At 38.4% G+C, this 12,028-nt stretch overlaps 1 protein-coding gene and 1 pseudogene across 1 annotated transcript in view; both read left to right on the top strand.

Moving 5' to 3' along the window:
* Positions 1 to 11,739, top strand: part of SVEP1 (sushi, von Willebrand factor type A, EGF and pentraxin domain containing 1) — a 157,716-nt gene extending 145,977 nt beyond the window's left edge. Inside the window, exons 44-48 of the mRNA XM_069476671.1 lie at positions 480 to 650; positions 2,141 to 2,236; positions 4,034 to 4,129; positions 8,276 to 8,369; positions 11,472 to 11,739. Of these exons, the coding sequence (XP_069332772.1) occupies positions 480 to 650; positions 2,141 to 2,236; positions 4,034 to 4,129; positions 8,276 to 8,369; positions 11,472 to 11,493 (479 nt within the window). The 3' untranslated portion in view covers positions 11,494 to 11,739. The remainder of the gene's footprint in view (positions 1 to 479; positions 651 to 2,140; positions 2,237 to 4,033; positions 4,130 to 8,275; positions 8,370 to 11,471) is intronic.
* Positions 8,586 to 8,685, top strand: LOC138388883 (U6 spliceosomal RNA; annotated as a pseudogene).
* Positions 11,740 to 12,028: the final 289 nt, after the last annotated feature.

Raw genomic sequence — 12,028 nt, 5'->3', positions numbered from 1 at the left:
TGACATTTTTTCAAATATGTATCGAGATCCCATTGCATACCATGCACTGTTCTAGGCACGAATAAACCAGCCTCAGTGCAGTACTGCAGTTAATGAGCTCTACTCTGAAACAGTAAACTACAATCATCATGCTTTTTCTCTGCTAACTTAATAAGCATCCGGTATTGAAGTTCTCTTGCAGCCACCTCTTCAGCAAGATACAAGAGCTCATTCTTGGTTTCCTACAGACATCTTTCCTTGAGTTTAAAATAGCTCAGCTTCATCATTTGAATCAAAAGACAAAAAAATCTTTGATTTTGTACATCTCATTTTTCTAAACAGTAGCAGATTATTCTTTTAGCTCCTAGTATTCTAGATATTATATAGGTGAAACTGTTTCCCGTATGTATTTTATCTTTGCTCTTTAAGTCAGCCTTAGAGATGAGACTGTGAGTCTGGGTTAGTAGCACAGGCTTCATTGTTGTTTTGTTTTCTTGTAGAAATTTCATGTGGTTCACCAACTCATGTAGAAAATGCAATTGCTCGAGGCATACATTATCAATATGGGGACATGATCACCTACTCGTGTTATAGTGGATACATGTTGGAGGGTTCCCTAAGGAGTGTTTGCCTAGGAAATGGAACATGGACATCGCCTCCTATTTGCAGAGGTAAGAAAATATTTGAATGGTTATTTGTTAGTGAAGCTGCAGAGAAATGTGTAGGGAAGTCTGGTATGGTTGACAATTAATATGCATGCTACTTTTTTGTTCCTTGGCTTTAAATTTTCTCTTAATTGCTATATCATTATTCTTAACTCTATGATTTGAGTTTTGAAAGTGTGCATATGGAACTCTTAGGTTCTGTGCTTGAAATTCTGCAAAATGGAAAGAAATAATGAGGAAGCCTAGTATGTCGTTCTAAAACTTATCTTTTCTAATAAAATATGATAAATATGATTTTTTTTACAAATAATTATTTTGCTCATTCTACAAATATTTGCTGAAAGTCCAGAACTACTCTAGTACACAAGACATAACCAAGGAACTAAAAGAATAATAAAGTTGTTGGATGAATTGTCCACAGGGACAGTGTTCAGATTGGGATGTGGGTTGAAAAGACTAAACTCTTTAGGGCAGGGAGAATTAAGGAAGTCAATGGACAAATGGCATGAGTCTCAAAAGAAGCAAGAAAAAGGGATTAATTGTCTGGCAGTGACATGAGTAATGACGGCACCAAGACATGGGACGTAAGAGTGTACAGCTTTCTCTTGAGAGGGCTCTGAGGTGGAGATCCTCAAGGAATAGCCTGGATTTCCCTTAAAGTCAGAAGTAAAATGAGTGTTGGGTGTTTGATATGAAAACACCTAAATGTCTGTCAATAGATGAATGGATAAAGAAAATGTTGTGTGTGTATATATATATATTATAATGGAATGTTATTCAGCCTTAAAAAAGAAAAAAGTCCTCCCATTTGCAATGACATGGATGAACCTGGAGGACACTATGCTGTGTGAAATAAGCCAGACACAGAAAGATAAATGCCGCTTGACCCCACTGATATGTGGAATCTAAAATAGTCAAACTCATAGAGGCAGAGGGTAGAATGGTGATTCCAAGGGACTGGGGGGTGGGGTTAGGAGATGTTAGTCAAAGGGTACAAAGTTTCAGTTGTGCAGGATGAATAAGTTCTGGAGTTCTAATGTGCAGCAGGGTGACTATAGTTAGCATCACTGTATTATATACTTGAAATTTGCCGAAAGGATAAATCTAAGTGTTCTCACCACAAAAAAAAAGAAAAAGAAAGAGAGAGAGAAAGAAAATGGTAACTATGCGAGGTGATGAATACAGTAATTATCTTGACTGTGCTGATTATTTCATAGTTTACACATAAATCAAAACATTAAGTTGTAAACCTTAAATATATACAATCTTTTATTGTCTGTTATATAGCAATAAAGCTACCTGCAATGATAGCAGCCAATAAAAAGCTACATATCCTTCTCCATATATTGAAATTTCCTCTTGAGATTCAATTTTGTTTCTCTTTCTTGAAGCTCAAGGCAAGGAAGTATTATGAAATGTAAATGAGCAACCCTATTTTCTAGCTACCACCCTTCTGCAATTCCCTAGATTTACGACCTATCCTGCTTCTTTTCCAGCGGTCTGTCGATTCCCATGTCAGAACGGGGGCATCTGCCAGCGCCCAAATGCTTGCTCCTGTCCAGACGGCTGGATGGGGCGCCTCTGTGAAGAACGTGAGTCTGTCCTCAAATCTTACTTTGAGTCCTGGATGGTTTGCCTGGAAGCTTCCAACTTAGGGGAATTACTAAGAACTGGCTTTATTGTTGGAAGGAATTCATTTGCTTAAATCCTTATAGCAGACCAGACAGAGCATATAGGGCTGATCTGAATGGGTCAATAGGTTGCAGAAGATCTAGAATATTAGTGACATTGAAAATATAGTTATCAAAATCCATCTAAAGTCATCTTCGTATGCTTCCTGGCACAAATTTACAAGAGTCTTCTTGGGAAGGAGCTTGTTCTAAAGTCTCCCAGCCCTCCTCTTCCCTTATCTCAGGTCTACTATGTACTATGCCAGACATTGCTGCAGTTGGGATACATGCATGGCATTGCAAGACTTTGTACTTTGGAGGTAATACTTGCAGCCTACCATTCACTCTTTGTCATTAAAATAGTTTCTACTGTTTCAGAAAATAAGAAAGGTTGGCACTCCTGTATCTATCTATACGATGTTTGATAAATTTAGAATTTTGACCCTTATAGAAATATGTTTGAATATGAACTTCCAAGGGAGTATAAATAGTGGTTTTAAATGGTTTTTAAATATCTAAACTATACTTTGTTTCAATATCTTAAAAATTACATAAAGATAAAATATTTTCATGTTTCATTGGGAGTGATATATATATAAACCTTTAAGAGTCATTAATGTAATGTCTATTGGCCAATCAATACCAGTTCTTTCTAAAGGACAGGCATTTCATAAGAGGCTCTAGTGTGACTTTTTCAATTAATCTGTAAGGGAAAACATATGATGAAAATAAATTTAGGCTGCTGACAACTCACCAAAGCAAGTATTATCACAGTGATTAAAAAAGAAGAGAAATCACATTTTTCCTTCCACTTCTCCCCAGCCATCCCTTTTCATTTTGGGCTCCCAGACTTGACCTGCTAGACTGTCAACAGTCCAAAGGCTCAGCGAGCATTTACTCTGGGGTACCCCAGTGATAGGCCTGGTTTACCTGGCCTTGCTGGCCTACCTCACTGAGCATATGCCTGCCCTCCTGTGCTAAACCAGGGATTCCCAAACTTTAATGTGCATACAAACCATCTGGGAGATCAGTAGATCTGGGTGGGACCTGAGATTCTACATTCCTAATCAACGCCAATGCCAAGACCATTGATTAGAGAACCTGATTTTGAGGAACAAGGCAACAGGCAATCTCATGCCTTTTAAATAGATTATGCCTCTTTAAAGAGTTCAGTGATTTCTAGAAGGAGGAATGATTGCCGTGGAGAGTGTAGGGGAGGTCTAATTCAGTCCCCATCAGGCCTCAGCTCCTAGGAAATAAAGGGTGGTGGTGTCCCATTACTACTAAAATGTCACAAACGTTAGCCTACAGTGTAGCCCATCTGATTCCCATTCCCACATTTAGGTCAAGACAAGAAGAAAACCTCAAGGCAGCCAGAGCCTTTTACATAATGTGTAATGGAAATTTGAACCGATGATAAATGGAGATCCTTCTGCTTATTTTGTGAAGAGTTGAAGCAAAGCACTTAGCAGACATTGATTACAGTGTGTCCTCACCGAAAGCGCATTTGGCATTAGAGTCATTGCGTCTGGCTAAGGATCCAGACTTCCTTTCCTGACTGTGTTTTCCCAGGGATGCTCATTAATGAGCAGAACACATACGGGAAGATGATCTAGTGGGGCATACAAGGTTTCACCCCTCCTGGAAAATGTTTTCTGAACACTCGAACTTATCTGAGCATGCGTATTCTGATCAAATCCTTTTCAATTCCCTTTTTAGCAATATGCATTCTTCCCTGTCTGAACGGTGGCCGCTGCGTGGCCCCTTATCAGTGTGACTGCCCACCTGGCTGGACGGGGTCCCGCTGTCACACAGGTAGGCTTCCTGCCATACTTTGTTCCTTGATGGCTTGGTCCCATGAAACCCCAGAGGACGTTGACAAGTGTGACCCAGACTCAGAAGTGGGAGCAAAACTAAAGGGTACCGATGTTTCTCAAGAAATCCTCAAAATGGTCCCTTGCATGGTGTCTCGCTGAACTGTATTGCTGCCTGAGAAATACCTTTCAGGGTCGTGTGCTGAAGAATAGCATCAAAGTCAACTCAGTTGTCTGCCTTCTTCATGCCATCTGCTCTATTTTGCAGAACGTAGAGAAGACATTATGCAGAGGTTCAGAATATTTATTTTAATCTCTAGGACACTAAAGTACTAAATTAATGGTTACTGTTTAGGAAAAACAAGATTATAAATAAATACAATTTAATTTAAAATGAAAAAACTCATAAAGGAGATGGTTTCTTGTCATATCAGCAATAACAAACTGTGGTCGATTGATTAGGAGCAGACATGTCCCCTTAGCAACAGTTGCCTACTTCAAATACGGCATTTAGCCTGCTGTACTTGGACATCTGTTGAATGGTTTCATTATCTATGTGTCCCTGCCCCGACTAGATTATATGCCCCCTGGAGGGCCAGGGTGTTTCTTTGTCAGCTTTATATGCCCAGTGCCTAGTATTGTGCCCGAATATGATAGGTTTTCCAGTAAATGTCAAATAACTCAGTTTAAAATGACCAGTTTTTACATTTTTAATGTCTTAAAATTTTAAGCAACTGTTAAAAGAATAGAACTTGCTCTATTTATTTAGTATTATTTCTAACACTCCACCATCCTTCCTATAAGTGCCCAGTGGAGTAAAATGTGCAGTAAAACAGGCTTGCTGACACCTGAGCTTGTCACAAGCCTGAGGCTGGGGTGAGAGTGAAAGGGGCACTATGACTAAGTAAACCAGGAAATGGGAGTGAAAGGTACTGTCACAGGTAAAATCGGATGTGCAGGCACCCTACCTAAAGCCAAAACTGAGCCATCCATGAATTTAGAAAAGGAAAAATGTCCTGGAGCTTACATTTGAAAGCTTTATTTGAGACTCTTAAAGCAATCTATATAGTGTTTTTTAATAATAAATCAACTTTGATATTTATCCACATTTCTCCTACTCACCCGCAAACCAGCCCTGCCTTTTTCCAGGCACCTTGCTTTTGCAGGAAGTGGTGCCATTCTTCCAGATGAATAAATTATTCTTGACCCTCCCTCATCTTCATCGGAGATTACCAATATCATCATTCCCTTTGTTCCTTCTTGCTCAATATCTTTCACATCCTGCTCTACCCCACTGTCACCAGCCAATAAAAAAAAGACTTTGGATTATGGCCAGAGTCTACCAGGTGACCTTCCCATCTCCACATCCAGGCTGAATTCTTTTGACTTCCAAGGTGCTGCATAGACTGGCTTCAGCACACCTGAAGCACAACTCACTTCCCATCCTACCAACCACACGCTGTCCCTGCAGCAATGGCTTCCTCATTACCCCCCAAGTAGCATCTCCTCCCCACTCCCCATCTCTTCATTGCTCAGAGTCTCCCTGTTTCCTCTACCTCTTTCTAACCTCACTCAACCCCAAGGACTGCCTAAGTTTCTTCTTATCTCTAAACTTGTTCGATCATCATAATCTATTTTCTAACATTCCATTTCTACAGACGTTACAGAATTAGTTAGAATCATGCAGTTTAAAGAAGCTAAATTGATCTGATTTAGCTTTTAGCTTTTAGCTCCTTAGTTCTCTAACTAGAATAAGCTTTTAATGTCATTGAGCCATATAATCTTCTTTTTACAAATCTTGCAGCAGCTACCTCAGCATATATATAAAACAGGAGCTCCTGCCCTCCAGAATTTCAGTCTAGAAAAGGGGAAGTGATGGCCTTTAACTAGCTACCCAGGATATATTAAGGTAGGGGCTACTCCAATTCTATAAAATGAGTTATGACAACAGTGAAGATGGGTAAACTAACCAAGTGTCAAGGTTCAGAAAAGGCTTCACAAGCAGACAATCTGAGAAGGAACAAGAGTCACTGGAAAAAGATCATTCTAGCCAAAGGCATGAAGCATAAAATACATAGGTGTGTTCAGCAAACTAACTAAAGCCACAGAGGAAGTGTCGGGGTGTGGCTGGACATGAGGTTGTAACAATGGGTAGCTTCCAATCAGGAAACACACTGTGTGCCAAGTTCAAGATGCTGGATTACATCTTGGGAGCAACAGAAAGCCCCGTGAAGGGTTTTGAGCAGGAAAGTCATGTGATCAGATTTTCTTTTAGAAAACTGATTTTGGCAGCAGTATGGAAAATGGCAAAAAGCAAAGTTTATAATAGAGAGATTAGTTGGGAAGCTATAGAAGCACAATTGACAAGAAGTAATGAAGTCTAGAGAAATGATAACTAAAAAAAAGGTGGATCCGAGAGAAGTTAGGGAAGTAGAATCAATGCTACTTGCTCACAGATTTATTGTGAGGATAAAAGTACAAGAAGAGTCGAAACTGCTGTTTCCAGTTTGGGCCCTGGAGTGGAAGGTGGTGCCGTTTACTGAGATAGAGAAGCCGGGAGAAGCAGGGTTGAGGGTAGAGATAAGGGGTTAAGTATGGGCATGCCGAGTTGAGGGGTCTGAGAAACATACAAGGCAATGGTCTAGTAGGCAGTTGGATGGTAGTTTAGGTTCCCACAAGATACATCTAGATTGAAGATGGAGATTTGTAAGTCACCATTCAAAAACATTCACGGGGGGAAAAAATGAGACCATACAGAAGTCATGTGGCCCAGAATGGAAGAAGAAGGTGGCCCAGAATGGAACACTGGGGGCCCCGAAATTATAGGGAAAGGGGAATATGTTGAGCCTTTAGACAGGGGAGTAAAAATAACAACTAGTTTGTTAGCACCATCAGGCACTACTAACTCAACATGTTCCCGAAGAGAAGTAATGTTTTCTTTTATCAGCAAGCTGAAACTATGGGGAGTTGGTTTTAGATTATTGGATTTTATTTTTGCTGGTTTTAATCCTGGTTTGTTTCTTAATTTCCTTTCTCATTAAATTGCAAATAAATATATTAAGTTGGCCAGCTCTTACTCTAAACTTACCAAGAGAGTTCCTCGAGGGTAAAGACGGGTATTTTACTTCTAGTCCTCTCTCTTATTCTCTCTTGGTGAGAACCTGTGCTTATCAAGTGCCTGATACTTGCTTAGCAAGCATTTTCCCCATATTTTATGAATGAATGATTCATTATGAATGAATGACATTTATTTATATCCCAGCAAAGATGAGTTTTGCATCCAGGAAAGGGCCTACCTTTCTGTGCTATAATGAGACTGAAATAGTTCCTTTTTCCAGCTTTCCCCCATTAGACATTTTTTTTTTTTTGCTATGGGGAGTTCTCCTTTCTCTTTGATATGTTGAACTTGCTGGTGTTAGGTCTTCATCAATTTTGAGCATCCTCAGGTGTTTTAACAAATAGATTCATGCAGATGAAGAGTTTGGTTATGCGACTGTCGATTTATGAGAAAGATGCCTAAATAGTAGTAAATCTTTAAGTGTCCTCTCATGGTTTCATCTATGGCTAATTTTTAATCCTAGCCTAGGTTCTGTAATTCCAACTAAAGCTGGTAAAAGCCACAAAATGTGTCTCCTAGCTAAACACAAAAGGGCTGTTGAATCATCTGTTATTTTAGACAATTCATATGCCTAATTTACTATTGCAAGAGTTGATGCCTGACTTAGTCACTCAATCAGTCATAGAGTTCAGTGCTAGCTCCCTCAAGAAATTTACAGTCTAATTGAGCATATGAAAAATTTACAGTTCGAAACAGTAAAAGTTCTAGACTGGTTGCATAAGTAAAAAAAGATTAGAGAAGAGAAAAAATCAGTGGACTTGGAGTGACGAGCAAAGGTTTCAGTCAGTAGGTAGGACTTAACCTAGGACTTAAATGTGAAAATTAACTAGCCTGAAAGGAAAAAGGGAAATGACGCCACTTAAGGATGTGAGGTCAAGCGGGGTGGCAGAAATGAATAATGCAAACAGTGCATGAGGAATGGGGTGGCTGCAGCAGGAAGTAGAGGCAAATCTCATTCCATGTGCTTTTATGATCATCTTCAGAATTGCTAAGTATTGATTAAATAAATGCATGAATTTTTCATCGCAGCTGTTTGCCAATCTCCCTGCTTAAATGGTGGAAAATGTGTAAGACCAAACCGATGCCATTGTCTTTCGGCTTGGACGGGACATGACTGTTCCAGGTAAGACAATCGAAAACTAATGTCTACCTATAACATAAAGACTGCAAAGTTCAAGATAAGTTGTCTCAAGAGCCAGGAGGTATCTATCTAGTTTGAATGTAAGCATTTTATATCCAGAAATATCCATTTTGAGATACTCTCTAAATTTGAACTGAAGCCAAAGCTAAGAAATATTAGTTCAGGACTGACAAATAAAACAATGATATCTCAAAAATAGAGTCTTTGGCACATATACTGAAACTGGAACTATATAGGGAAGATTAGTATGATCCTGTTCAAGGACGCCACACAAATTCATGAAGCATCCCATATTATTTTCTGCAATTAAAAAGAAAAAAGGATTAAATAAATACATAATTAAATCATCTTCTTGAATGAAAGATTGTATCCTTCATATACAAAGAAGTGAAATAAATAATAAACTTAATAGATTTCATTGAAAATGGCCTAATAGATATTTGAGTTCTTGATTACCAGACAGAATAGTACTAAAATTCACACGAAATGTTTATTTTTAAAGTCATATATTTTCATGTCATATCTTTACTGTTTATATGTACAACATTTAATTGACTAAAAGAAAATTTATGTAAAAATATGTTCTGTTAATTGGTTTCTCATTTCAGACAAATGTCATGGTTTAAAAAGTTTATCCCAAAAATAAATCAAAGAGAAAATAGTTAAAATATCATTTATATCTTTTTAAACCTCTGGAAAAATCAGACATATTGTTCTATGCCATTGATAAAATATTTTCAGGATTCAAACATTGTCCTCATGAATGTTGCAATGTTGGAATATTATCAGCTCTATTTGAAGACTTTCAATATACATTACTGCATCGTATCACTTAGGTTTGTATTTTGTACACTTACCCCATCTTATAGGAAGCATTAAAAACAAATGGGTATTTCTATATTTATTTTTTGAAGTGGAGAATTCAATTAACTGAAAAAAAACTTATTTTTTCATTTCCTGAATGTTGTTTTGAACAGAATATCAAAGTCAACTTGCAAAAACAAATAAGTTATAAAAACTAAATTAACAAAAAACATCTTATGCCAATAAATTTCTTCACATCATCTCAAGTGTATGCCATCTCTGCAAAGAGAGAAAAAATAACATGAACTCTAAAAAGCAAATTTGAAATGGACAAATATATTTAGAAGCTGCCAAGGTAAAGATGATAGTTTCACCTGAGAGCAGAATTTAAAGAATTTAAGAAAATGAAAGAGAATAAAAGGAACAGAAGAAAACAGTGACTCAAAAAGAACAGAAAGTATTTATAACTTTCTTATAATTTTAGACTTTATATTTCAACACCTTCATTTTACAGATAAGGAGAAGGAAACGTAGAATTTCCATAGTTTCCCGACATCAAAATGTTTCTATTGGAGCTCTTCCTTGATCAAGTGTGAAAGTATGAAAATACTGTATATTAATAGAGAAAACAGAATCTAGATTTTTATGCACAAGTTTGCTATAGGAATCCAAGAGAAATTGTGGGAAACTAAGCTGAGAAGTGTATCCCACATTCAAGGAAAGGCTAACTAGTAACCCGGGCAGCTCCTCTTCTTTACACTGTAATAGATTCTTCTAGGAAACTCATATTCATTAGGACGTTCTTGGTAAAACTCTAACTAGCTTAATTAAAGAAAGGAGTTTATTATCACAATAAAGGGACCTGCTATGGAACCCAAAGACAGGGAGTTGCTGAGCTTCAGGAGAACTAGAACCAGAGACTTGAAAGACACCTGAGCCGCTCCCCCCCCAACCCCCACCCCTATCTCTCCTCCTCTCGCCAGGGTCTACTTTATCCTTTCTCTGGCTGCACAGTGGAGATATCTGCTGTTCCATTCACATGGAAGGGAAGGACAGAACTTACAGCCCCGACACTTTACATACCACCATACAGTATCCAGAGACATAGTACAGTGTCCCAGTTTTAAAATCCAGGAAAAGGGCTCTGATTAGTCCAGATTAACTCAAGGGCCCAGCATGAATCAATGAGGTGTGGTCCTAGGTTGGGTTGTGTTGTACTAACATGAAGGGTAATTTTGTCAAAACCCTGGGTAAAGAGGAGGGAAGGCTGGCAGTTCCCAAAAGAAAGGAATGTGAATTATAATTCCCTAAAATGGGAGGGGGAGAACTTTTCTGAGAAGTCAAAACAATAAATCTTTCCAAATAATTTTTTTCTTCTCTTCCAGGAGATTTAGTGTCTTGACTGTATACCTAGTACCTCATACAGGCATAAAAATAGATGCTCTGTTGGGTGTGGTGGCTCATCCCTATAATCCTAGCACATGGGGAGGCCAAGGCAGGAGGATCGCTTGAAGTCAGGAATTTGAGACCAGACTGAGCAAGAACAAGACCCCATCTCTAAATAGAAAAATTAGCTGGGCGTTGTGGTGTGCCTGTAGTCCCAGCTACTCAGGAGGCTGAGGCAAGAGGATTGTTTATGCCCAGGAGTTTGAGGTTGCTGTGAGCTATGATGACACCACTGTACTCTAGCCTGGGCAACAGAGCAAGACTCTCTCTCAAAAAAAAAATATAGTTGCTCAATAAATGTTTGTTGACAGATGGAGCACTTTCCTAGCTAAAATATGAGCTGGTACAGAAATGTCTTGTGGCATCCATTAGCTCCCTCAACCTGTGACCTTCTCTACTGATAAATAAGTCTGACCTGGTCTTGTTTCCAGGTAGTTCAATCCTTAAGAAAGAAATTGTGCTTCCTCTGACCTCTGTGCACATCATCGTAAAATTAATCCTAAACAAATGCTATAACTAAAAACCATAAATTGTTAGTGCTTTAAGACACCTTTAGGTTCATGAGATCCAAACACCTAATTTTACATATGGGAGGATTGTTAGGAAACTAGAGACAGAATCAAGACTAAAACTCAGGTTCTGCTGCTGCTTAGATCTTTTCATAAATTAGCACCTGCTCTCCATGCACCCCCCCTTCTCTCACAGAATGACCCCCATCCCTACAAACAACATCACAGATCTGAGACTTTCAATTCTATTTTAATCAGCCCCAAAAGAGCTGTTCCCTCTTCAGTTCAGTCTTTTCTCTTGAATCTATTTGGTTTTTTCTTCCAGGAAAAGGAGGACTGGGTTTTAACCACTGCACACCCAACTGGCTCTCCCAAAAGCAGGATCATCTCTTTCTGGTAGCACCTGGGCATCCTGGAACTTACGCAAAGAAAGTCCAACATGGTGCTGGGTCTTGTTTTGTTTAGTAAATGTGTTATTTTGGGTTTACTTTTTAATTCTGTGATATATTTTGTTATTTCTTGTGACATACTTTCTTACATGTTGCCATTTTTAAATATGCCTGTATTTTCTATACAAAAATTATATTAAATAGATGCTGCTCCACCCTCACAAAATGTACATACTCTGCTGTCTATTGGGAAAGTTCCTGGTACACATTTTTATTCAGTTACTTAAAATGATTTTTCAATTAAAATATATTTTGCTACTAAATAATATTTTGCTGGATAGTGCCATTTTATGAGACAGCCAGGAAAGAATAAAGAGGACTCATGAACTTTTGTCTATGCTACTGGCACAACACGGGATCACATGTAGCACACCAAGCAATTACAGTACAGGAGACCCCTTCATTCCAGTTCTATCTTCTTTACAACATGTGC

Source organism: Eulemur rufifrons, chromosome 7 (genome assembly GCF_041146395.1).
Source record: "Eulemur rufifrons isolate Redbay chromosome 7, OSU_ERuf_1, whole genome shotgun sequence".
In the NCBI taxonomy this organism is placed as follows: domain Eukaryota; kingdom Metazoa; phylum Chordata; class Mammalia; order Primates; family Lemuridae; genus Eulemur; species Eulemur rufifrons.
The sequence above is the reverse complement of the archived record's forward strand: the minus strand, read 5'-3'. Positions and strand labels throughout refer to the sequence as shown.